Genomic DNA, 25,365 nt, shown 5'->3' with positions numbered 1-25,365 from the left:
TAATGTGTTAATTTACCAGCACATTTCCTTGCTGTGTCCTCTGGTATATTCAGCACAGGATTAAAAGTGAACGTTAGGCAATACAGACAAACTACGCAAACTCAAGCTTCTTTTTTTTTTTTTTTCCCCTTTTTTCCCCTCTGTGCTGTGGTAGCCTAGAACCACAGATTTCACGTGATAGCTCATATTTAGTATTTCTGTATTAAAAGCATTGGGGAGATATGTCCTTTAAGACTGTGATCTTTCAGATGGGGTTTCTGCTGGTCCTTTAAAGACTGTCTTACCAGCCACTTGCTCCTCAGTCTTTTCTCCTGTGTCTGACTGTTGATCTGCCCTGCACAAGCCATGCCCAATTCTGCGCTCTGCATTGGCCAGACAATCTTTCTTTGTCCCTCCACAGCCTGATCATTGCTCCACTACTGGACCACTCCTTCCCTGGACAAAGTCATTCCTACACAAACCTTTTCAGATTCCCATCTCAAGATGAGCCTTCTCACAAGCCTCTCTTGACTGCCATGAAAGGTTTGTTGTTCCCGTACCCAGACAGCTCTTCTCCAATTTTCATCCCAGCGTTTCTTTTCTGAACTCTCAGACTTCTCTCCACCTCTAGTATTTTCTGGTTTCCTTGCATCGTATCTGTGCACTGTCATTCTCTGTGTCATTTTCCATTAATGTCCAGAATACTATTGCCACTCTAAAAACAATACATTTCTGCTAAGCCTGACAAGCATTTAACCCCTCAAACACAAAACATTTTTAGAATTAAAAGAGAAAACACTGCATTGCTGAGACACTTATTTTTAGTTTCTGGGCATGATCCTAGGTTCACTGTTGACAACAGAACAATTTGCTATTGTATCAGATACAGTGTACAGACTTTTTTGCTTGTTAGTTCAAAACATGATTTTCAGAACCAGAATATTCCCACATACTCTTTCCACACCTGCTGCTGAAAAGTGAGTGAAGAGCGTGTGCTTTACCCAAATCATATGCTAGAACATGCACACGGAGCACAATTCCTGCAAAGAAAATTACTGCCTTCTACAAACTTCTTTATTTGTATCAATTTATGGGAACATCCTACTGAGTTACTCTTGGGAGAGAATTTTGCAGCCAGGGGACAGGGTTTAATTAGCTGCTATCTAGTTATTACACCAGTTCACAAAGAGTGAAACTGGCTGTCCTGCCCTTTACATCTGTGGTCAGCTATTTCCCAAACTTCTTGCCCAAAGTAAATGCCTTCTTTATCCATTTATTCTCTACCAAATGCGCTTTGCTATTTGCAACAACAAACAGATTTTCATCCTGTGTGTTATTATTTTCCACATTGCAAGTATGTAGAAATAACTGGTTTACTCTTTGTCATTTTGGAGCTGTTCTCTCTGAACGGCTCATGTTTTAACCAAAATTTCCAGTTGTCTTTGTCTTCTTTTAATGAAATTGCCACTGCAAACTAAACCACGTTGCTCAGCTGAAGAAGCCTGGGCTTCCCTCAGGAAGCCACTGCCTGCAGGAGAATAGCAAGACCTAAAGCAGAGACACTGCAACCCCCCCTGGCAAGGAGCCACAGCTTCCTGAGCCTGCTGCCCACCAGCCTGCCACAAGCACAGCGTGAGGGCAGCGTACCACTAAGGCAGCCTACAGTGCATCGGTGCTGGGAGCCCTTGTAGATGCTTGGGGACAGGAGTGCTACCGTCAGTGGGGCTGGGGAGAGCCTGGAAGAATAAAGAAAGATAAAAATCCTCTAGTCTGAAGGTCTGAAGCCTGAGGGAGGTTTGAGGAATAATCAATGGACACAGCATGTGCTGAGAATACACAATCTGCCCTGCACACGCTTCGAAGCACTGGATCAAATCACCTGTTACAAAGGAATTAAGCTGTTCCTGGAGGTTTCAAAGGCTAATACATGCCTTGCCACAGCCCACAGCTCCATGGCCCTCCAAGTGACAGGTGAATTCTGCATCTTAATAGCAGGATTTAAAGCCAATTCCCAGGTTACTCATTCCTGTCCTAAATCCAGTAGTGCAAGCTGCGGCTTATTTAATGCGAGGCAGCACTGTCATTCCTCCGCAAAAAGCCTTGTCACCTTTCCATTCCCTGCACAGGCAGTCCCCTTTTTAGTCTGCTTCTTTCAGTGTGAAATTTATCATCTGTAAGATTAGCAGTTCAGCTGTACTGTTGTTCCACTCATTACTTAAAATTTTGTAGCAGAGGGACTATAACAATAAGAAAATCCACATTTTACAGAAAAGGTCAGCATGTACTTACGTAATTTGATGCAAGATCAGGATGTAGATAATCAATTCCTGCAATAAGATAATGACAGAACAGAAACTAAAGGTTAAGAGTTTCAAATAGGATTTTCTATGATCACAGAACAAGACAAGAAAACTTTGCAACAATAGGAAAATGATCAAGGCAAATTATGCAACTGATTGAAGTGAGATTCCAGCTTTTAAATGTGGACCTTTAAACTGGTGTACCATTTCTGGTGCAGTCCCAGCTCAGAATTTTCAATCATTTATGTTAAAATCTAAGTGCCGATTGAAAAGGTAAGCTCAGTGACAAAATTTATTGACCTGTTTTGTAGACTAGATGATATTTACTTATTAAGGTTAATTTAAATCACAATTTATCTTTGCAACTCAAAGCACACCAAAACTAACAAGATCAGTAAGCAGCGGATCAGTACAGGATGGAGTATTTTTAACCACTGAAAACTGTCATCTAAGTAGACAGAAAATTACCTAGTCTAGACTTGGGCAGATAACTAAGGGAAATATTTTGGATTATGTATATGAAAGAACTTTTAATGTTAGATTAGACCATTTTAGCAAATCTCTGAGCACAGGCAGCACACCTTGGTAGTGTGCTAAAGATTATCACAGTGCAGTGGTGTGGAACATACTCATTCTAATGCATGGCATCTTTCTACATATGGCAAATACACAAATCCCAGTGGATGGTGTAACAGAAGCTGCAGATCTACACTTGGATGGGATAAGCTGACCAGTTAAAACAAACAAAGAAATGGCCACCAATCTCATATTACATTTTGATCATTACTCTATCCCACGTCACCAACCACCACAGTATTACATGCTCAATTTTATCTCCAAGGAGGATGCTGTTATCCTGGTTATTCTGATGAAATGAATACCTCCCATTATTCAGGGTCCTTAGCACTAGATTTGCATGAAGACACCCTTGTATCTGTGGAGAGCCTTACTGATGTAAATGGCCAGATGGACAGCATCTGACAACAATGTCCAGATGGGCAACAAAAATCTCAACAAAGAATCATGGTATTCGAGTGCTCTCTTCCACAGTTACTGGAAGTGAATATAAGGCAAATTAACCCCTTCTCCAAAAGCTGTACCTGATGGGCCAACAGCTTTATTTGACCTGAAGCTCAAATAGTTTGCCATCATACCCATCACAGTCAGGCCTAGCTATTCTGAAAGCCAAGTCCTGTCTCTGGGATCAGGGAAATTGAGTTTTCACATGACATCATGTAAGAGGTCATGTCTCATGTGATTGATCTCTCTTCAACATGCAGATGTCTGAGTCTCCTTTCTTAAAGACTTCCACAAAAACCCTGCCTTGGGAATAAGCAGATGAGGAACAGAATTAAGTGAGGACAGATCTCAGCTGACTCTAGAAAACATTCATGGATCCAGACATTTTACTTACTTGTTTTTAATATTATTCAGTCACCATAAAAGGAAAACATTCAAAAAAATGTAGCCCAAAGAAAAGTGCTGAGAGACTGCACAGAATTCCTGTACTTCAGCAAAGAACCCATGAGAAGAACAGCTGTGACTTCAACCGTACCTTTTATCTTTTTCTTCCCTGAACTTAACCTCAAATTAGTAATATATTTAATATGCAGGTCTTTATTGACATTCAGAATCAAAGTGTTTAATTATTTCAGCTGTCAAGTATGACTTTGAGAATAATGTAACCCAGAAAATGTTTTCTTAAATAGTTTTTGCACAGCAATTACATTCCCCAGTCAGTGCCTACAGAAGTCAAGGGGAGTCTCTCCTTTGGCTTAATGGCCATTACGGTGTGCCCTGGAAGATATCTGAGTGATAACTGCAAACTATTTTTAAAGCTTGGTTATCCATGCTACAGTACCCCTAGTGAAGTCTTTATAATGTATTTTCCCTGAAGATCTCAAAGTCTTTACGGAGGCTGGTAGTCTTGCCACTATAAGCAATCCATTATTACTTTTTAATCTTTTTTTTTTTTTTTTACTTTGATTATATGGAAAAAGCGACTTTAAAAATATTAAATTAGCACTCAGTCTTCACTTACCATCATCCATAATTCCTATGGTTACTCCCTTCCCTGTGTATCCCAGCTCCCACGCTTCAGCTACGTTAAGGTCAAGTCCAGGAGTCCCATCTGCTTGACCAGTGTTAATCTAATACATTAGTGAAAAAGAAGAATACTCTTTTTTACTTGACAGATACATTTCCACAGCTGCTGAATTTTGCTTTATGTCTCTGCATGTATCTTTTGGTATGGAAAATATATCCCATTTGCTTTGGAGTGCACATCTGTACATAATCATATCTACTGCAATAATGCAGCGGTAAAAAAACCTAAACCAAAACAAACTAAAAAAACAACTCTGGGTAAATTCACTTCTTTGTGGTTTATAAGATTTTATAAGACTCCTACTTAAGCACGTCAGGGCAGTGGGTCAATCCAGAAAAAGTTAGATCAATAGATTTTACATAAGACTTTTTACGAGCAGGAAATACTTTTACTCTTGAAAGGACAGATCAACGTTCATGACCACTGGGTTTAGTACCAGAAACAACATCTTTGATAACCAAGTGGGCCCTTCTTTAAGCAGGAAAGTTCACTAGATGAACTTCAAGAGTCCTTTCCAACACCTTGTGTGTGTGTGATGCTATGGTTCTGCAGTACAGGTAATCCCCTGTTTCATCAGGCATTACTCATGTTCCCCAACCTCATTCACAAATTTCTCAAGTTCCAGGAGAAAAGTAATACAGCTTTTGCTGCTCCTGAGGCAAAATTTTTCAATTTTGTGTCAGACACATCTCACTTCAAAACACATTTTAGTGTACTTTATAATCTCAAAAATTTATAGCTTCATAAAAATGGCATTTTTATCACTGCAATATTTTGATAGAAGTACCAGAAAGAAGTGAATTAATCCACACTTTAGTTTATCATCTCATTAAGAACGAAGCCCCATCTATGCTAATGGGCCTTCATTCATCTGAAAACTCTTGTCGCCTTAGAGCGGAAAAAAACCCTAACAGTCAGCCATGTCAGATAGAGTCATAAAAGATAAGACACAGATTAAAAGGAAAGAGAATAACAAACACTACTCTTAAGCAAAAAGACCTTTCTTAACTTAACAAGGCAGTACATTGACTAAGAATTTAATCATACATAGGTTGCAACATTAAAAACTAGCCAACATTACATTATCAAATTTTTTAATAGAAAAAATGATTTTGGCTACTTCTATGTAAAAGTTTAATTTTTCTTTTGAGATTGAAGACTTCTCCCTACAAAATATGACACATTAAAAATGAAACAATTTAGCAAAATATTAATTTCTTTTGACATTAGCTTAAGCTAAAATTCATCAGTTTTCAGCTGTTCTGCTTCTGACAGAAGAAAATAAATTAGAGTTCAGATTTCCATAAGAAAAGAAAAACCTCAACTTTTTCTAGCCAATACACTAGAACTTTTTTTGAAATTCTATAACAGTATTTTACCTGGCAACAGCTCAAAGACATGATTCATATGCAGTTTTAGGGGTCACATCAGCACACCAGGAATGCCCACAGGACACCAATACAGTTCTCTTTCAAGCCTTCTAAGGATCTTTCCGTTGACTGAAATGAAATTTAGCTCTTGAAATGTGCTGGGTCCTCCCAGCATAAAAGAGGTACAGTTAAAAACAATAGGACCGAGCCTTGGGTCCATTCCCAAGTTTTTGTGACATACAGGGGAAGAACTCTTGCAAAACATTGCAACAGCACAGAATGGCTTGAATGCCAATTATTTAGTTACGATTACTGTCATTTTCTTTCAAAACTTACCAGGTACCATTGCTTGGTAAATAAAGGATCATTCATGTTGATGTCAATGTCATTGATGTCTCTGTATCCTCGCTTCCTTCTGCTGAAGCCTTCCTGTTGCACAGCTTTTCGTACCTGGAAAGGTTAAATTTTACATCTTTAGCTCAACATCCTTAACTACATATACGAAGACTTTTTTAGCCTTGCTTTCATGAGAGGTAAGGCTTATGAAATCACACTGTTTGTATCTGTGTCATTCATTTGCAACTTCTAAACCGGTAACTGATTTCAGTGAAAATTTGCAAAGAGGTAGAGAGCTCCAGGACTACTACAATGGCTATGTGGGGCAGAGACACCCACAAGTGTCCTGCCTGGAGGAAGGCTACAGCTTGAACATGTTCCAGGCTCCCACCTATCTGCATAAGAAAGAGCCCCTATCCAGGCATCATTATTATCATGGATCTTCTTGCCATACATTACTTTTCCACTGCCAGCAAAATCAAAACATTGTTGTTAATAGAAGCCAGAATTATTTAACTAATTGCCAATATGTCACTGTTTCAAGCTGCTGGCATTTGATAACATGAGGATGCAGGTCTCAACCACGCTTTTACTTTTTCAGATTTTTCTCCAGGGCATTTTCAGAGTATTACGTAGCCTTTCCTGCCAAACAGATTTGCTGGGAGAAAAAAAATCTGGTGTTGTGTGCTTTCGGCATACTCCTGAGGTTCTCAAAAAACACGTCTTGTAAAGTGATCTACTTTACTGCAAGGAAAATCCCTGAAATAAGTGATAAATAAATATACTGGCAAGAAAAACTACATGGCAAAAAAGCCACTAAGCTGACCACACTGGCTGAAGTATAAGATATGAAAATGCTGGTTATGAAACACAAATAGCCATAGGTTTTTTTAGAGATCTTTTTCTTTATGAAGAGCAAATCCATAGAAACATTTAAGTAAGCACTGTAAAAAATCAGAAAAGTCAGACACACAAATATACTTGGAGGCAGGAACTACACATGTCAGACCACAATCATGTTATTTGTACCCACATAAAAGAGCACTCCTAAACGAGACCACTGAATGGTTGTAATTGGAGTTATAATATCTGCTAACATATTCTCAGACCTTGCAGAAGTGCTGTCAAGTTTGGCATGCTCTTTTTGTATTCTTTAGCCTAACACTTGGAATGAAGACAGCATGAAGAGTCCCAGCATTTAATTAAAAAGAAAAAAAATGTTTAAAAAATCTAGCCTTGATCAAGGAGAAATGCTTAAAACCATAAACTAAGCACACCTTGAGGTGTGCTGCAAGAAGGCAGTAATACCACCAACATTTCCTTTGGCATTTTCTTGAAAAAAATGCATGGTTATTAAATAAATCTAATAACTCAGAGAACCACTTCTAGACATGTGGCTTTGGCATTTCTGATTAAGAATACATATACAGGAGTCATACTGCTGTGTCACAGTAATTCAGACAGTGTCAGTGAAAATCAACAGAGGAGAAATTCATTCAAAGGCTAAATCAGATCTTAGGTCAGTTGAGTCATTCTTGGAGGTGTCCTTCTGTCTCCGTTAATTAAAGCAGAAGCCTCAAAATACAGTGCTCAGTGAGGTGCCTAAGGCTCAGATGAAACTGGGATCTAACTGATGGGGGCTAAAAACTATTTTCCTCACAGCTATATTGCTTCACTATAACCCTGAAAACTGAATACCAATTCATAGTGAGCAGGATGGAGCAGTGTGCCCTGAAAAGGCAGTGTCAAACGTGCCTAAAATTCTACTTGCATGAATTCTAACTCCTAAAGGTACCAAATGATATAATACTGAACTGGTGGGTGCTTTACCAAATGATAAAATACTGAATTGATTGGTGCTTTCATTTATACGTATGTTTCTGTTACTTGCACAGGTTCATTAAAAGCGGAGCAAATTGAAAATAAAGAAAAAAACTGATACAAAATAAGCTGGAAGGAGAACACTGATTAAGCAGGACCCACGCTAGGTGTACTTAGTGGTGCCAGGTACCTGTACAGAGTGAAGAAAGGTATAAGCATACTGTTTGATACCTCTAAGATAAGGCTCAGTGATGCCATGGAGACAACAGAGCAATCACCTGTCATTATGCTTTCCTCCGTTACCACCCCTGCCTCTCTGCTTGCGACTACAAACCCTGAGCTGTCACCACAGAAAATAATTATGAACAGAAGCCAACCCTCACTTAGAGGGATGCCAGAGAAAAAGATTTCATGCGTTTGCGCTCCCACGCAAGCTTGCTGGCTCTGCAGGACATGCTGCATTAAGGCACTGAATTAGGATTTAGTACAAAAGGATTTCTGCTAATTAAAAAGCAATGCTGCGGAGCCCTGGCTTTTCTTTAAGACAACCTGGAGGAAGTGAGGGAGCAATTTGCAGAAATAGCACAGGCTGCTTTCCCGCTTCAGGATCATCTCATTTGTCTGATTTGTTCCATCTTCACAACAAAACACAATTTATTTTTTGTATTGTATTATATTACATTATATTATAATTTCCTGAGACAAGGAAATATACCCCTCGAGGAGTTATAACCCTCTCTGAACTAAAATCACTCTGTAGGCTGTTTTCTGAATAGTTCACATGGAGAAAAGGAGTACAGGATGTTAACTAGCCACAAATGTAAATTCAGAGGCTTCTTTTTCACTACAGAATTAAGGGTTTTTTCCCTTTGGTAACTCATAACTATCAGCTCACAAGCATCCAGAAAAGATTAAGCATTTCTATCATGAAATGAGTTGAAAGCTTTGGGTAAGACTGTGGTAGTTTCTCACTTAGGTAAGCTATAAATTGCCTCAATTCAGTTGCCTTGTATGAGGATCTCAGCCTGCATGTAAGATCTCGCCTTTCTCCTGATGAAAACGTGTCTAGAAAGCAATGATCCCACGAGCAGACAACATCCATATATTCCAGAAAAAAAGCCCAACAGAACAAACTTTGAAAATGATAATGGAAATCCAATGATTTGAGTGGAGAACCGCCCATTTAGGGCTGCAGACAGCTGACTCGGAGAATCCTAGTCTTCTTGCCAATTGGATATCTACAGCAGAAAAATGGTGTTTTCTATAGCCGGGAACTTGTGCTTTCATATCTAGTCTGGATCAGGAGAGGGACCACATCTGATTCTGCTTTTATCTTCGTTTTCTTCTTACAGGAGATGAGGCTGTCCCATGACATCAGTAATATGAATGCATTAAGTGTCATGTCGCAGCTAGTATGTTTCACAAACACACACAGGAGAGAACAGCTTTGCATGCGCAACGGTAGAAAATCATTGAAAAACGTTCTGATCTTGTAACAGCCATAATCCCATATGCCTGTGTCAACTTCAAACCTTGAATCCAGCCCTCAATCCAATGCACAATGCAACCTCATGCCATCTTTTAAATACTTTTTTCTCTACCTGAAGCAGGAAAGATCATATTCATAAGACTCAGGGTTCTGATAATTGCATCTCTAAATTATTTGAGCCTGTTAAGCATGATACTTATTAGAACCTAGCGATGGAATGAGATTTTCTTACTAAAATAGTATGAATTTTACTGTCTCAAAATCAGGCTTATTTATCAGCATTAACAGCCTTTTCTTTATTTCATTCTTAATTCATTTATTCCTTTTTCATCAGGATACAGGATTAAGTAGAGAGCAAAATCTGAGCATCTACTTTATTAGCATGTGACTAAATCATGCAAAAGTTATTAGCTGTGTTGTAATGAGAATAAAGGTCATGTATGAATGAAGGTAGCCTATGGACAATAAGATCTTCATAAGGAAAAAAGGTTCAAGTATTGATTTTTAATATACTTGTACTTATGCATGGCGCATAAAGTCACTTGGATAATAATAAACCAGCAGGATACTGATGCAGAACAAATCAACAGAATAATCAATTGACTGCAATACTGCTCAGGGAGGGCCAGAAACCGCAGCACTAACTGTGCTCTATGCTCCTATGAATGCCAAAATAATCAGCCCCTCGTTTTGACAGAACAGGGTTAATTGTACTGGTGAGCTCCTGCAGTTAAATGGCTCTGTTATACTAAGCATAAATGACAGATTTACTGAATTATACCAGCGGGTGCACAAAAGTGGAACAGTACATGGAACTCCAACCTGAAGAATCAAGAACTTCAGGACAGGAGAATTTGGACCAAATTCCAGAGGCAAAATGCAGTCCCACTGATGACATCTAATAGGCATGGCTTTAAAACAAAAACAAACAAACAAACCCAAACCAGAAAACCAACATAGCAGTGAGATGACCAGCCAAAGGAAGTAGTGGTTCTTCTTACTCTAAAGCTTCAGGGTCAACACAGGTCTGTTCCTGAAGGTGACTAAAGAAGTTGGAAACTGATCGCTTGCATTTGTCATGGAATCATTTAGGTTGGAAAAGACCTTTGAGATCATCAAGTCCAACCATTAAACCAGGACTACCAAGTCCATTACTAAACCATGTCCCCTAAGCACCACATCTACGCATGTTTTTTAAGTACCTCCAGGGATGGTGACTCAACCATTTTCCTGGGCAGCCTGTTCCAATGCTTCACCACCCTTTCAGTGAAGAAATTTTTCTGAATATCCCATCCAAACCTCCCCTGGGGCAGCTTGAGGCCGTTCCCTCCTGTCCTGTCCCCCATCACCCGGGAGAAGGGACCGACCCCCCTGCCCACAGCCCCTGCCAGGAGCTGCAGAGAGCGATAAGGTCCCCCCTGAGCCGCCCCCTCTCCAGGCCAACCCCCCCCAGGTCCCTCAGCCGCCCCCCGTGAGCCTGGTGCTCCAGCCCCGTCCCCAGCCCCTGCCCGGCTCTGGACACGCTCCAGCCCCTCAGCGTCCCCCCTGCAGTGAGGGGCCTGAAACACCCCAGGGTGCGAGATGTGGCCCCACCAGTGCTGAGGGCCCTTCCCCGCCGGGCAGTTCCCAGCCCCTGCCCCAGCCTGCAGCTGCGGGGGGCTGGTGTGACCCTCGGGCAGGGCCCGGCACTGAGCCCTGTGGAACCTCACCCCATCGGCCCGGCCTGCCCAGACCCCCCTGCAGAGCCTCCTGCCCCCCAGCAGGTCAACACTCCCCCAGCCTGGTGGCAGCTGGGAACTGGCTGAGGGTGCGCTCGGTCCCCTCATCAGCGATAAACAGAACTGGCCCCAGTACTGGGCCCTGGGGACACCACTGGTGACTGGCCACCAAATGGATGTAACTCCATTTACTATCACTCTTTGGGTTTGAATTTTGAAGAAGTCAGGCTGGTGGCCAGACTCAGACCCTATGAATCGTACTGAAAATCTGTCTCCCGTGAAGCTGGTTTGGAACAGTGTGTCCACATGCACGAAGGCGTCGTCAAATAACCCACCTTCAGCTAGTGGAAATTTGTCCTGACTCTTGCTATCACTAATTTCTGATATCCAATAAAACACATCAGCCAAAAAAACATGGAGGCAGAACAGTTCAAGTGCGCCAGAGTGATTACACACCTAACTCTCTTTAAAAAATAATGAGAATGAGATATCATGCACTTACAGCAGCTTTTGGGGGTCTTACCCATAAATGACAACCCCTCTGCTCCTAAATGCTGTACAAAGTTAATGACTGAGGGCGTCTTTTTCACCTCTGATTTCTGTATAGGTAAACACAAATGCATTTAATTTTACTATCCATGTAACTAACATAAAACAGATATATCTACTAGGGAAATACTGACCCCAGTCCCAGGTACACACTTGTCACCTGTACTGTCTGGCAGCTGCTTGCTGGTGAGCTCTGAAGATGTCAGAGAGGAGCACCCATCTCGCATTATTCTACAATTTTGTTAAAGCCCCAAAATAACCAAGTTTTGTGTGACTCTCCACTACAAAATAAAAAGATTAATGCTGACCCTCCTCATAAGCAAAAGAAAAGTACAGACCAACTTGAACTGCAACTAAAGTCAGATGAACTGAATAAAACTGAATCACTTTTCAATGGCAATGGGGACAGCTCGTTTCTGCTACAGAACTGACAACCTGGGGCGGTGAGGCTGCTAGACTCCATCCCGCCATGGCAATGCAGAAAACTGATGCCCTTTGTCTTGACACAGCAGGATCCATCTGCTTGATTTGAAACTTTCTGAGCCTGTTTCAAGGCCCAGAAAGAACAAGCAGGGATATGAGGGGGGCTTGTGAGTCTCACTGACCATTCAATATTTATTAATTGTCAACTGCTCCTCCTCTCAAGCAGGTTAATAACTTTCAAGGGTTCTCATGGATCTCTCTATACATAGCAACAAGTCCCTGTTGTTAACTGTAGGTGTGTCTGGCAGATTATTCGTGACAGAGTCTCCAAGTGCCTATTCTACCTGTATCCATTAATCCCTGGGGAGTTTTCCGTACAGGGACTCCTTCCCCGAGCTATCTTGCCACTCCTTGGTAGGTGCAGTTAGAGCCGCTACCACAAAGATGTAGCAGCTGTTTAAGCACAAGTCCTTTGAAACTACAAAGCTTATCAACACAACCTTTGCTGCCATTTCTAAGCAAAGGACAGAGGAAGACTTTTTTTTTTTTTTCAATTTGAAAGATTTCATTGAAGTAAAAACACGTCTTTCCATCAAAATACTTTTATCACTCTTGCTTTATACATTTTTAAATGGCTATTTTCATAAAGACAAACATAGACAGCATAAGAATTGCTTTGATTTCTAGGTGAAGTAATGTCAACTGTAAAATACATCCATTTTTCATTGTTCTTACCATGTCTCTAACTTGCTGTTACTTCTTTCTTTTGTTACTAGTTGAAACAGTGTTGGATATCAAGGACCTGCTGGGGTTTTTTTCGTTTATTACGCTTAGATGTTCTGGACCAGTTCTAGTTTTCTACTTTCTCTAACCAGCCCCATTTACCTGCCCAAACACTTCTAAGTTTATATAGACCATAAGCAGATACTAAAGCCTCTGGATACTTACACTGTGCCCAGGCATCCCTCTTGGGATGTCTTCTCAGTTTTACTTGACTCCACCTTGTGCTCTTTGAACTTCACCCCCCCACCCCCCCACCCCTTTCTCTGGACATGGTATTGCAAAGTGTCACACTTCCAGTAGAACAAAACAGGGACAAAATACTGCACCATTAAAGTGTGACAAAACTGTCACTGATTGCCTTGCACAGCAAATCACGGGGTAGTTTGGGCTGCTTACTAACTTTCTCTGCAAAACCCACTGCAAATTAAAACATTAGAGGTATGGCCATTTAGGAAACTGTCCCAGAAGTTCCGCATCAATCAAACAACAATAAAATATGAAGGTGAACAGGCTGAACTCAAAGGTTCCCCTCAGGCAATTAACCTTTCTTGATGGAAATGCAATTTAAAGATCTTGTGTTTCAACCAAGTTCATATTTTACAAAAACGTATGCAAGAACTGACTTGCCTCTACCTTGTTTTGTGACCTTTTGTTTTCCTGATATTAGTTCAGTGCTTGGTAAATAAGGAGCTTTCAAAAATAAAAGAAAGGGAAAAGAAATCAATATTTTTGTCCATTTAGCAGGCCTCTCACAGTTCAGTGACATTCAGGAAGCAGTGAGTAAAGAGAGAAGGAATCAATGTGTAAGAGGAGGCTGCAGATCACATTCAACCTGCTCAGCTAAGCAATCAATAGCGCTGCTCTAGCTGCTACTTTGAAATGCGAGTTGTTTAGGCTGCAACGTAAAAGGAATGCTGAGTAGGGATGGTCTGCAATGGAAATGCCAGTCTAGTAAACCAGAAATTTTCATAGGATCATGCCCTCTTTGACAAAGTTTTTTTGTTCTGGGATAGAATTTATTAAGGGGAAAGACTGAGACAGCAAAATAAGCCCTGTATATCTTGATATGCAGCGCACTGCCTCAAGAACAAGCAAACTGCTTCACACCTCTGCTCTCTCCTCAGTTTGGCATGAGGGCTGTACCAGGATCTACACTATCACAGGTGCTAGCTATTCTAGGAACTTCGTTCTTAATTCCAATTTTTTCACTGCTTAAACAAGCCAACAGGAGAGCAGGAGCATTTCTGAAATCTTAAGATGTTTCCAAAAGGAATGAAAAACTGCTTATTCTACATGGAGAAGCCGACATTACAATTTATGGTATGTAACAACAGAAAAGTAAAAGTAATTCACATTTCAAACAATGTCTTATTGCAAGACAGCAGGACAGTCACTACAGTTACAAAATCAAAGACCTCTGTTAAGAAAGAAATTCCCCAGTGATGGGCTATAACTGCAGGCATTGGTCTCTCCAGTGGATCTGGAGAGGCTGCAAACCACAGGGACACTTTATCAGCAGCTTGTGGGTAAATTTCACACTTTGCTGTCTCACCAGTTACATTGGGCCACAAAAATGATCAGTCTTTCAAATTAATCAGAATAACCACCTCTCAGTGCAGGCGTAAACAGCAGCATGCCTGGTGACAGAAAACAAAATTGGGCTCCGTGCACGTAGAGCACTATTGACTGCAGATCCTCCCTTCTTAGCTGCAAAATTGGTTGCTACAAGTCACAGTTTTCTCTTCTTTTACATCCCTTTGCCAAGTACTGCAGATACGCCTTTCTTAAAACATCATGTTAGGAAAAAACCCACCATTTTCTTCTTCCACAGTAAAAGTCTTTTCATGGAGTGCTTTTCATTATTACAAAGGCCACCATCAAGCTTTGAGATGATATTCAAAGTAGGTCTACGTTACATTTGCAACCTCTCTGTGGTATAAAAGGCTTTTTGTTCAAATGGGAATCAGGCCCAGTTCATCTTTAAGATTGCAAACCTTTTGGCATTGAGACTAGCTTTTGCTTATATCTGTGCAATACAAAGAAAAGAGGTGCTCAGATGATGCTGAATCTTTTAATTTAATAATTTACTCTTTATCGTCATTTGTTCATTTATATCTTTGGATCATTTCTTATATTCCTGGGCAGACTTCCAGCAAAGGACTTTCCTCCTGCTCCACAATAGCTCACTGGTCCTACAAGGAGAGAGGTACTACAGAGTCCACCTTTATATAACCACCTTTTTAAAGATTCCATGAGTATGGTTGCTGCTTCCACACAAGCAATGAATATCTGATACATCCCAAGAGAACAGGAGTGCTCACAGGCTAAAGATTCCTCTAACTCTGTTGATTATTAGTTAATTTATTTCATGAAGAAAGTCTCCAGATAAGTGGGGACTGTCAGAAAATATCCCTTTGGGAAAAAATCTGTTCAGTTTGGTTTGTATGGGAAGACTCAACTGCCAGGTAAAGTTACTATCTTTGTTGAAGCACACCCTTGACTCACCCTGATGCATAAGAGACTTCTTGTAAACACGTGGATTTGCCTACTAATGCCCAAACGCATTTTCAGTCATAAAGCATCATTTGTAGCAGCTTTACCTCACTTCATGTATTACCTTTCTAAAGATGCCATTTTGCTTTACAGACATAGACGTACTCCATATGCACAGACTAGACGTGCCTTGTTATATGCCTGTGTAAGTATGCATCATCATTTAGAGAAACTGAATCAGCAGGGGATTGAGACCTCAAAGTCAGTCTGCAGCATGTGCTGAAAATAGATCCCCCTGGTCTCCAAAGTGATTCTGCACCTAAAAGCTGGCTTCTGACCTGTGCTATAACTCATCATACTTTCACTTCATTCTCCACAGCCTCCTTCCCACTCAAATTTCATCTAATAGCTCATCATTCGCCATGAAACATCTGCTTGGAAAAATATAATGCACATTTTCTCTCATGGAATTGCTGGCATGGATCATCCTCTTCTCATGTTAACAGCAAATACACCACAATGTCAGACTCGTTGAAAAGCTGCATGTTGCCCTGTGATTTATTTTGCTTTCTATGCGTACTCCTTTTCTAAACACCAAGTCAAAAACCCAAACCATTTTTATATAACTGCCCCGCAAGCCCAGTGACAGCATTCAGTCATGGTAACTGTGGTAGGAGCTATTTGAGGTTCCTCTCATGCAGTGGGGCTTAAAGTAAAATTTTACTTCAGGTTCCTCTGCTGTTTATGGCCCTTCTGAACAGATGGGCTCTACTGGACTCAGTGGTGGTGAAACATTTTCATACAAAATTGTTGCCAGGATCTCAGCTGAAGAGCAGCTTCCCAAAATAAAAATTGTATCATGGCACTAGGAGGGAAAGCAGGCAGACTAATGTCAGTGCTGTTGCCCTACACGCAGCGCATGAGCCGAGCTGAAAATCAATTTCATTTGAATTCATTTAACAAAGTCTGAATTAAAACCATTACTTAAAACTAGCTGTGGGTCCTCAAAACCTGAACTCATGGGGGTGACAGCGAACAAATGGTTGGCTCCACCGTACAGAATCCAGGCTCTCTCAAACCTGGGTTCAGAAAGGGCAAGAATGCTTTTTGATTTCTTTTTCCCAACTGCAACCCTGTCAGGGTCCTAGAGAATACAACTATTCTCTTTTGTTACCTCTTCAGCACTGTCATTGCTAGAAACAGTTTTTCCTTTCCCTGTTTCTTCTGCTCTGTGAGCAAACAATGCAGTTTGAATCGGGGCAAATACCTCCTGAAGAGGCATCTGTTTCAGTCAACATGGAAGGGAGCCCCTCCACGCAGACAGAGGCGGCTGTCCCAAATGCCCACTTACTCTTTCCCCGGCAGCTCCCGCGATCGCTGTTCTGACTCAGGTCCCCGCAGCACCATGCAGCAGGCTGCTACCACTGATTGCTGCCCGCTGCTGTCAACACCTCCCCAGCCAGGTGGTAACGACATCTGCAGAAGGCCCATTTAGCTTTAATAAAAAAGAAAGCCTATTTTTACAAAGCTGCTTGCCTGGAGTGACATAGCAACAACTGCCAAAAAGTCTAAGCTTATTCTAATATTTCAAACCTGTAATACTTAAACTTCAAGGTCCACATGAGCAGTAGTGATATATTAGTGAGCCTTTCTTGTCCATTTTTAACGCCTTCAGAGCTCTGTTGCTATCTCAGTGGGGACGACATACAGAATTGCAAACCACTGATCTTCCTAAAGTGCTGCCTGCTGGGAATTACATGGGCTGTACAACGTCTTCTCTCAGGAAATTTCATAACTAGAAGCCAGACACAAAACAGAAGCCAACCTTATGACAGAGGGAAAACTGCAATTATGCTGCTGCTCACATTCATGGATCTGCTTATGCACCCAACAGCAGAGTAGTTGTTTATAGCACAGCTACCACTTTATTCTATTACCATAAATACACTGGACAGAAAAGACAAGGGAGCTTGCTCCCATGCATGCCTTTCCCAGCCCAGGAAGCGACTGATGATCTGTATTGATTGGGCTGTGCACTGTAAAGGTTGCAATTGCAGTTCTTCAGCTCCTAGATTCAGAGGTTTATGGATCCCTGTCACAGAGCACGTTAATAAAATCAGCAGAGGTTTATGTATCACTGCTGTACTGCAGTGGGTTAGTGGTGTAGAGCTGCCAGGGACAGGCCATCTGCCACAGAGGGAGCATCAAAACAAAACTGTTTCTAGAGAACGATTTCTGTATGAAGAGGAAAGATAGGAAAAGCCGGGAAGTAAGAGGTCAGTTTGCAAAAAGGGAAGAAACAGCCAATGCCTTACTGTTCTGGTCTTTACCCAAATCAGTTTTTAGTTTGATGCTTTCAAAGGACTGACCTTGATCCTTGTCAAGACATGTTGTACATCAGAATCCTTTAGTTAAACACCTTCAGTTCCTGCCTTGGAGCCCACAGAGAGCACAGTTGCGGAGTTGCTGGTACCCGGCACAGTGGCAGAGAGCATGGCCAAGGCAGAGAGGTCTCCATCAGGGCACTTTTCCCAGAATCTGGCTGCCATCAAGTGGCAGAAACCTCCCCCTTCTGCCCCTGAACTCCCGACCTGCCTAGCACCCAGCTTGAGAAGTGTATCAAACCCACATTCCCCCAGGCAAAGTCTACAGCTCTGCTCTTGTCAAGAAAGTCACCAGGACACAGTGATTTGGCAGAGAGATCACCATCTAGCAGGAGACTGTAGGCAGACCTAACACTGTGCAGTGGTGGGGTCAACAAAGCAGGGAAGAGATGGCCTGCTGGGGCACAGAGTCGGCCCCAGCATAACAGAGCACACCGCGAAATAACAGAGACGGAAAAACCTGTGAAACTGAGACAAGTATTAATACCCTCAGAGTTTATCCTAGCCGAAACTCTCCTTAGCTTCTCACAGAGACAGGGCAGTATGAGGCACAGAAGCCTGGTCTGAATATTCTTTATGGGTCTTCTCAACAGCCCCCTTAGCAGAGATGCTTTTTACATCCCTGCCCATGTTCTCCAGCAGCCTGTCCCACTGGCTGCTGGCCAAGCCTCTCTCCAAAGCACATCTGCACAATTAAAATTATTTTCAAAAATCTTAGAAACAAAGGGGTTTATGCCTTGATTTCAAGGGACCGAGATATCCAACTGATTCTGATTTGTCACAATCCCCTCTATTTAGCCACTGCTGAGAGCTATTAAAAATGGCCCCCAAAGACTACAAAACTCATTATAATCGGAGTTGGATTTGCACTGGCAGGGATTTGGTGCCAGAATTTTCCCTTGTCCCCGCTGGGTCAGAGCACAGACTGGCTTAAATGAAGTAATAACATGATCATCCTGCTGCAAATTCTTTGAACTATTGCTGCTTTTTTGGCCAGGAATGAGGGAGTATCTTTTCAGTTCAGTTATTAGCATAAAATAATTAGACTTTGGGGTATATTTTCCTTCCAGCACACATACATAACTTGCATTAATATTAATAGGGACCTCTCTATTCACACTCATTGAAAGGGAGGTGTACCCCAAGGGACTGAGAAAGACTAAACCCTAAATATGCTTCTGCTTATCACCGAAGATTTCCATATACTCCTGTAAACTGCTGTCCTCATTACATACTTCTTGCTCTTCCTAGTTTATTTCCATTGAGACAAATATTTAGCATGCCATGGAAGAAAATCCTTTGCTCAGGCTTCACAAAACAGGCAATCAAAAATGATGCATGCAAATTCTATGGAAATCGTTCTTTGTGTCCAGACTTTGAGACCCAATTCATATTATGGTTTTCACAGAATTAAAATTTAATGGAAAAGCTTCCCCCATGAAATTACATTTCTTTGGTATGAAAAGTGATGGATCTCTGGTTAATACTAACAGTGCCTGCTGCACACACATTTAGGGGCTCTTCATATTTCCAAAAAGCCAGCACTAACCTGTGTTACAGCAAGCACTGAAGAAGTGGCTTGAGACTACCAGTACTTCACAGAGTAGCAAAAGAGAGATCTGGGGAAATAAACTATTACAGCAGAAGGATTGACTTTATGGCAGTTTGAACAGCTGCCTAGACTGGGGATATAAAGTTCCACATGTCTTGGGTCACTGCAGTCTGAAGAATGCAGAACATCCAGTGCCAAATGACAGAATCATGGACTTGGCAAGCTGTTGACAACACAATGACGTCAGAGATGATGTCCTTTGTTCTGGACCTTTCCTTTAAGAGCAAGGTGAGCTGTACCTACGAATGACCGTTACGAAGGAAAATGACAAACCATGAAGCACTGCCAGAGATACACCAGAATTATGTAAGGGATGAAGCTGCCAAAGTCTTGACTCAAAATGTCATTTTATGACACGGAAAGTAACAACATTATTCTCCAAAATGGGGAAATACGAACAAAAAATAGGGGAAAAAAACCCTGAGGCCCCTGAAAAGGACTGAAAATCACCATCGTTTCTACTGGGTAGTGCCCCTTGTTGTTCCTCACTCCCCTTTCAGGAAGGGCCAGCACCTTACCACGTGCCACCCTGGACTGAAATGCAAATGAGATCAGGAAAATGCTCTAGATTAGAAACAAGTTTTCAAAATGCAGTCATATGCCCTATCCCAACACCAGCTAATCCTGCAACAACAACAACAAAAAAATAGAAATGATGTCAGAAGAGCAAACATTGAGGACAAAGGAGGCAGAAATACCTAAACTAAGGAACACCACTGAGAAAAACATCAGGTGAAACCACCACAGTGGAAGAACAGTATATATTTGGTATAAGCTTCTTGGCTGAGATTCAATTCTTCAGAAGTTCAAAGACCCAGGTGCCACCTCCTCTTGTCCAAGGGTAAATACAGACTCACTCCATTCCTTTCAGTGATACTACTTCAGATCTTCACTGCTGCATATTGGAGAAACGTCTATTTCTTGTGTTTAACACCATCCCTGGGAGGAGAAATCCTGTTAAAAGCCTCCCTCCGGTTGATCTCAAGTTTGGACTTGTGGGGCTGAACTTGTGAGGATGAGTTATTATTCTTTGCTTCAGGGTAGAATGCCTATTTCCAAAGAAGTAACCAAATATGCAACTCACTGGTGAGGAAAAGACGCTGAGATACTGAGGGGGAACAAGTAAGCAGGGATGCTCAGGAGGTGCATGCTACAAAGCCGGAGCAGCATGCAGAGCCTCATGAATTAGTATGTTCAGGCTCTTCAAGCAGCAACAGCACACAGACATGACCTGCAGACCTCCTGATGTAGGTCTGCTGCTGGTGCACCTCAGAAGTGGTGGCTCACAGGTCACTTCTCTCCAGCATTTCCATCTTGGAGCTTATGGAGGAGTCAACATAAGCACCCATGACCAACTGCACAGAAATACTGCAAAAATCCCAGTGTTAGCCTCACCTGAGACATGTGTTGTCCCTTCATATGCTTCTTCTCCCTCCCATTTAGGCCAGGTTCCCTCTTTCTCCACAGGTGCCTACAGGTGATAAAAACTGTCCAGGAGAATTTTTCTTCCCTTTATCGTAACTCACAAAGCAGCACCATTTAGAGAGGAAGAAAGCACAAGCTCCTTGTACCTTACACAAGCTTGTAACTGAGGTCATGGTTTGGTCAGGGATGAAGGAAGCAGATGGTTACTTTGTTTGTTTTTCCTTGAGATCTGTTATGAAAACAGAGTCCTGGAAAGCTACTTGCATTGCCCAGTACAAACTCATCTGAGGCCCTTATGGAAAACATGGCTGAAAAGAAAATAAATTTTTTTCCTGTTGTCAACCATCACAACAAAAAATAAAGGCAGAACTGAGAAAAGTTCTCTCCTATTCCCCCTTAATATGTCCTATCTCAATTTACCTCAGGGCTTGACCAAAAAACTCACATAAATCTCAAGAAAATAATTCATCCTGTCTTTCAACAAAATCAGTAGTTCCTCTAGTCAGGGGCGGTAGATAGCTGCTGTTTCAATCGGGCAAAACATATTAAAAGAGGTTTCAAATCACCTCACGAAGGTGACAAAAACTATTTATCATTGCATTCTACATCTTCACCAGAGGGTAATGCACATGGAGACAGAACCTCAGCCTGGAGGCAGTGCTGCAGTTTGGGATCAGAGCTAAGAAGATGCCTTGTCCTGCTGTACTACCGCTGCTCCTGGCAGTTAGGGCAGGAGAACTGAAAGAAGCTAAATGTCTGCTTCCTACGTGCAGAGATTCAAGAGAGCTCCCATTTCCATGAGCAAATATTATAATAAAACCTGTGAAACACCTACATAACCCTAAGTGGTAAAAAATCACAGATACATCTGGCAAACCATACCTTCCCCAGCCAATCAACACACATTTGGGGTCAGTACCATCATCTAAAGTAGGTCTAAACTAGCACAAAGATACAAAATTCCCTGACTTTCTGCTTCTTTCCATCTGAAAATGCAAACACAGAGGAGTGTTGGATTTTACCTTTTGGGAAACACTGTATATAAACCTGTATATTCTAAACTGCAGCATGTTCAGTCAAATAACTTGTGCATAGTTTCTGCAACAAATTAGTTGCTTATTGGACAGCAAAGAATGAAATAGGTAATGAAAAAATGTTACTTGGCTCACAGTCTCCTGAGCACAAAGACCTCCCACTCAAATCTCTGTCAACACTAGAGAGGTAAATGTATTTTCTCCATCTGCTGCTGCTGTTACCCAGGTCGAAGAAGTGCCATCCTGGGAAAAGCTGGAATGAGCCATAGAGAAGCAAGGATAGGAGCAGAGGCAGGGCAACTAGTACTGGATTATATTCAGGGACAAATGCCTCCATGCAATTCTGTTATTATTTTATGCTTAGATAGCCTCTAGCACAGTAATTTCCCCTGAGCCTCCAGATCATGCATGTGGAAGCACTAAATGACAACAGTAATTACAGTTTAAGGTTACCGTCCTTTGCCTAAGTCTTTCAGGCTTCAGAGGATCTGCGCTAATCTCTTGGTTTTTATTTTTTCCCCACTGTTCTCATCTCAGTTTTCTTATTGCCCAGGTGCTGTAAAGACCACAAATGGCTGTAATCCAACCTCTTCTTTTTTGTTTTTTTCTTTTTCCTCCCCCTTCCAGAACAGTAGATTGGTCATCTAGAATCTACTCCTACTTCTGCTATGCTTTGCTGTATGAGCATTTAGAAAATTTAAAGTCCCCATTCTCTTCATTTCCAGCATTTGTGAAATGGGCATAATCTGTATTTGAAACATGCTTTGAAACCTGCAAAGATTACTTCATTACATACTGTAAAAGACCACAAATTCTGATTAACAAACAGATCATTTCAGTGGGAGATCTGCAAGCATTAAGTCACCAAAGCAGTCCCCTTCTCACTGTCATCTATTTTGTAGGCAGATAGCAAGTATTCGGGACGATTTGACTTTCTGGCTTACACTGAATTATTAATTGTTTGCAAGTCAGGTAGGTAATTCACCTTGTGCACACTTCTCAAGTACAGTGCTAATAAGAAAACCACGATGGGTAGATTTTTCTGACAAAAAACATTCTCAGGTAAACAGCTGTCTTTACAGAAACACGTCCTTTCTCTAAGCAAAAATGTTCAGTATTCCACAGAACGTCAGGGCACCAGCAGACGTCAGTTTGACTCATACTCCTAGCAGCAATGTCTTTTTTCATACCTTCCAATCTCAATCCAGAATTTGCATTTCTTCAATACACTCAAACTTTCTTCCAAACCTCACTGACACATGAAAGTGAAAACATTCATAATTAAACTCTTGAGTTCCACTAAGTCTGCATATGGCAACTTTGAAATGAAACAAAACCCCACTTTTTTTTCAGAAAAAAGTTTTCTTTCTTAGAGCTAACTAACCAAACCCAATCATTTATTATCCCCTTTTCCAGGTTTTTCTCCAAGTAGCTTCCTGCTGCTGAAAAAATATTTATACCTCATCTTCTGTATGTCTCAAGTTAACTACTGGGGGTTTATTATTTTCAGTAAATTACAGCCTATGAATAAAAAATAAAATACTTCCTCCTTTGGAAGAATGCATCACTTAGCCCCCACCACCTCCTCAGAACAGGGTTTAAGCAGCTGCTAAGTATGCTCTGACTGAGGGAAATCGCAGCCTCCTTAGATGGTTTTAGCAAAGGCAGGGTGAGTTGAGCTCCCCTGGATCTGTTTGTGATAAACTCTTCAGGCAGGTTTGGGTAACAATGGCTTCATAGACCAACATCCAAACAGGACTAAAAAAAACCCAAAATTTTTGATGCAGATGTGCAGCGAATTGGCATTGTTCGGTGAATTAGCGGTAGAAGCATTTAGCTTGTGCCAAGCCTTATTGCTTCAATTTTTCAAAATGGCCATGGACCAAAGACCCGGTGGAGGTTTGCTGGAGTTAACCAGCATGACAGCATTGTACAGCTGTGAGAAGCTCAAGCCCTCACAGTAGCACCGCTGCCTCTAAGTTTGTTCTTAGCCATTTAGAGACAATTAAGAGCGGTGAAGTGAGCAGCGGGTTACCCATTTCTAAGAGCAGAAGGCTGTAACCCTGGCTGATAGTCAGATGCTTGTTTCAAATGTTGTCCCCCACTAGCTATTTTTCCACGCATGCAACATACTTTTCACATTGTGGGAACTGGAGTCGGACCTACGGATGTCTGGAAATAGCACATTCATTTGGAAAGAATGAAACTGAAAAAACAGTCAAAACCGATAATGAAACAAAAATCTTACAAAGGTTCCAACCAGAAATGTTGAAACAAAATTAAACTCTTTGTTTTCTAAACAAAATAATTTGGCGCAATAAAATATTTTTGCCCTGACTCAGTATTTCAAATATGAAAAAGTAGATTCTGCTCCTGTCACTCTGTGACTGCATTATCAGAAATAAAATTAGTCGAAGTCTTACAAATATTTTTTTCCTTTACAAAAATAATAATTTTAGCTAGTTGGTTGTCAGATAGAAAAAAAATTTCATAAGTTTTTTTTTTTCAACTTGGGGAAAGACCCTTGAGATTTATGAGATACGAATACGGTTAAGTCTGGAAACAGGGAAGTGAAAATTTAACATCGAGGTTTTCCTTCCTCTTTTCAGAAAATAAATAGCCCAAACACAAATCCTCTTCCTATAGCAATCAAGGGAATTATTCCAATAAAAGCTCGTGTTCCAAAACAAATAAAATGGATTCCAATGAACATTTTCCCAGAAGAGCATCACAGCTGAGGAAAGAAAATAAACCAAGCACTGTTCAATTATGTCAGTATCTCCCGGCCTAAGAGAATCAGCTTTTTTGTCCAAACTCTGCCAGAGATTGCTTGCTGCCTCATGGTATCAGATCCATAAAATCCATGAGGCAAGCTATTACAAGAAGAACCCAGATTGTTCTGAGTTGGAAAAAACAAAAGTTACAATGGTACCTGTAAGGATTATAAAAGGTATCTCACTTTTTTAAGACACTGTACAGACGCTGAGTAGAACGTGGCTTTTCCAAAGAGCAGAGGGGCTGGGACAGCAGCTCCTTGAGCTCCTTGTTTTGCCGGGAAAAAAATGCCTCCTGGCATAATAGCACTGACTTGGGTGGAACCACAAGTAGGACAAAAGTGATCCAGTGACCCAGAAGCTCTGCAGGGGAAGGCTGGCTGAGCGCCAGGGACATCAGTAGCCTAACACAGAAAATGGGCTCAGTATTGAGTTTATCGTATTTGCCCAATGACAAAGCCAAGTTAGATGCGAACAAATGTAATCAATCACTCGGCCTCAGACTCCGAGACACAACACAGGGCATCTCCTGGCCCCAGTGGCTTATTTTGTTTTTCAGGTTCTTGATGAGGATACAACCAATGCATCTGGACTTCCTCCAAAGAAAAGGAACAGGAGAGAGTGTGCGGAGCTGGTAAGGAAGAAGAGAACCAGCTATTAATGTTGAGCATAGCACTGCAGCGTTATATAACCTAGAGCCCAGCAGTAATCAGCTTAGTGATACTGCTGCGAGACCAGGAGCATAAAAATAATAATTAGATCTGGTTC

General features: G+C 41.4%; 1 protein-coding gene across 1 annotated transcript in view; it reads right to left on the bottom strand.

The window, feature by feature from the left end:
• PCSK2 (proprotein convertase subtilisin/kexin type 2) overlaps nt 1-25,365 on the bottom strand; it is a 107,768-nt gene that overhangs the window by 46,869 nt on the left and 35,534 nt on the right. The window contains exons 3-5 of the mRNA XM_080407837.1: nt 6,093-6,206; nt 4,321-4,429; nt 2,269-2,306 (exon numbers count right to left, since the gene is read on the bottom strand). Of these exons, the coding sequence (XP_080263963.1) occupies nt 2,269-2,306; nt 4,321-4,429; nt 6,093-6,206 (261 nt within the window). The remainder of the gene's footprint in view (nt 1-2,268; nt 2,307-4,320; nt 4,430-6,092; nt 6,207-25,365) is intronic.

Source organism: Falco punctatus (assembly GCF_963210335.1).
Source record: "Falco punctatus genome assembly, chromosome: 12".
Lineage (NCBI taxonomy): Eukaryota > Metazoa > Chordata > Aves > Falconiformes > Falconidae > Falco > Falco punctatus.
This window is presented reverse-complemented; position numbering and strand designations above follow the sequence as displayed.